The sequence below is a fragment of the Sardina pilchardus genome, chromosome 15, assembly GCF_963854185.1.
Source record: "Sardina pilchardus chromosome 15, fSarPil1.1, whole genome shotgun sequence".
Lineage (NCBI taxonomy): Eukaryota > Metazoa > Chordata > Actinopteri > Clupeiformes > Clupeidae > Sardina > Sardina pilchardus.
The window spans coordinates 18,650,238-18,652,737 of NC_085008.1; the positions used below are offsets into that span (position 1 = coordinate 18,650,238).

General features: G+C 53.6%; 1 protein-coding gene across 3 annotated transcripts in view; it reads left to right on the forward strand.

Annotated features, from left to right (window-relative positions):
- Window positions 1-2,500, forward strand: part of ipo13b (importin 13b) — a 40,566-nt gene that overhangs the window by 12,547 nt on the left and 25,519 nt on the right. For all 3 annotated transcript variants that reach the window (XR_009941519.1, XM_062556653.1, XM_062556654.1), the window contains exon 3: window positions 285-913. Coding sequence is in view for 2 of the 3 variants with exons in the window: in XM_062556653.1 (XP_062412637.1) it covers window positions 285-913 (629 nt within the window). In the remaining variant the exon portion in view is untranslated. The remainder of the gene's footprint in view (window positions 1-284; window positions 914-2,500) is intronic.

The window sequence follows — 2,500 nt, forward strand, 5'->3', positions numbered from 1 at the left end:
ATTTGCCGCAATGTGCCAGGGAAATTTCATTTGTGTGTGTTATTTGCGTATTACTTTTGATATATTTGTGAAAGTTTGAAAGGTACTTAATTGTAGAGGTCGTCACGATGATATATTCAATGAAATAAGAGGCTGTAATTTAGACTTGTAAAATTGTTGTCTTCTCCCCAGTATTAGTCATTGTAACAGTAATTCCAGAGGTTGTCATGGGGGTAAATAAAGTTAAATTCATGTAACCAAAGGGGAGGATGTCATTTCAACCTGAAACGTTGTTGTTTGTTCAGGTGCCAGAGATCCAGTACTTTGGCGCGTCGGCCCTTCACACCAAGATCTCGCGCTACTGGGCCGACATCCCGGCCGAGCAGTACGACTCGCTCAAGACGCAGCTGTTCGCCCACATCGCCCGCTTCGCCACGGGCGCCAAGATCGTGCTGACGCGCCTGTGCGTGGCGCTGGCCTCGCTGGCGCTCAACACCATGCCCGAGGCGTGGCCCGGCGCCGTCTCCGAGATGGTGCGCGCCTTCCAGCAGGCCGAGGGCCCCGGCGGCGGCGGCGGAAGCCTGGACGGCCGCGCCCGCTGCCTGGCGCTGCTGGAGCTGCTGACCGTGCTGCCCGAGGAGTTCCAGACCAGCCGGCTGCCGCAGTACCGCAAGGGGCAGGTGCGCGGCGCGCTCGGCCGGGAGTGGGTGTCCGTGCAGCCGCTGCTCCAGCAGCTGCTGCGGCAGGCCGACTCGCCGGGGCTGGTGCGGGCGCGCGTGCTCAAGTGCCTGTCCAGCTGGGTGCTGCTGGACGTGCCGCTGTGCGAGAGCGAGGCCCTCGTGGAGGACGCCTTCGCCGCGCTGGCCGACCCCGAGCTGTTCGACGCCGCCGTGGAGGCCATCGTCAACGCCGTCTCGCAGCCCGACTCCCAGAGGTGAGTGAGTGAGCGGGGGACAGTGCGGGGTGATCACAGCAGCTTCAACATGAAGATACGCTGGAGAGTGAACAAGGGTCTCGTGATACGTGTGTCAGTAAATGTCTTCCCATGTGCCGGAAGAATTATTCAAGACTGAAACGTGTTCCTGTAGATGTGGAAATTGCCTTTCGAGCAGAACACATGGAGATTTGCAAAGAATGAATTTGTTTGGGGATGGAAGGCTGTAGAATTATTTATACAGAGACAAGTAAAAGCAAGACATTGAGTTCTATTTATAATGCACCTTTGTCTGATATCTCCAGCTTTGAGTTATGACTGTCTGTGCAGAATGCACTATTTTAAGCTCCTTTTAGGTAAAATTGGCTGTATGAAGGAGTGACTTCTAATGTTTTGTGAGTTCTGAGACCCGAGTTTGTTGGGTTGCTGATTTGGGGGAGCAGGCGAGGATGTCACCCAAGGGTGTCAGGATGAGTCAAGGCTTTTATAGATACAAACACACACTCACACACACACACACACACACACGCTTGCATTCATTGACGTCACATACGTCTGTGACGCCTAGTCTACACTTGGCATGATATTCACCTAAATGAGTGTGCACCATCTCAAGGTGAAAGAGGCAGATGTTCCCACAGTGCAATAATGACGCCTTAACAGAGGGATTACTCTTGAGCACTCACACACACACACACACGCACGCTTGCACACCCACTAAGGTACACATACTCCGTGACATCTACTCTTGGCATGTTATTCACCTAGAGGAGTGTGCACCATCTCAAGGTGAAAGAGGCAGATGTGCAACAATGACACCTTAACAGAAGGATTACTCTTGAGCACTGTACACACACACACACACACGCACACACACACACACACACGCCGAGGCATTCAGGGACACATCAGTTAACACCCACTCACACAGCCTTGCAAAGGCACATTTCCTTGCGACTTGTGGAGCTGAATGAGTGAGTGAAGAGGTGAAGAGGAGGGATGGCAACAGATGCAGACAGCTAGAGGAGAGAGAGCGAGAGAGAGAGAGAGAGAGAAGAGTGAGATGGATGGATGAATGAAGAGAGGGAAGGAGGGGTGGGAGGATGGATGGATGGATTGGTGGAGGGATGTGATTGGAACTGAGCTGGAGGCGCCACATGCCACCATGAAGAGATGGAAGAGCAAAAGGAAGGTGAAACAGAGATAGAGGGATGAAGAGAGAGAGAGGGGGAGAGAGAGAGAGAGATAGAGGGATGGAGAGAGAGAGAGAGAGAGGGAGAGCGCACTGCCAGGAGGGCTGGAATGATGGGGAGAGTTGGAGAGTGGGGGCGGTGGTGGGGCTGCATTTCAAGGCTCGCTGGCGTTTCCATGGAGACAGATATAGGGAGCGATGTCTTACGCTCTGGTTGGTACAGACGCGCGCAGCGTTTATTTCCCCCTCCCCCCTCCCTCTCCCAGTGTTCAGGGTGTGTGTTTGTGTGTGTGTGTGCGTGTGCGTGTGTGTCTGTGTGTGTATGTGTGGGGTGGCAGACAGCATCCTCTGAACATGCACCAGAGCCACACACACACACACACACACACACACAC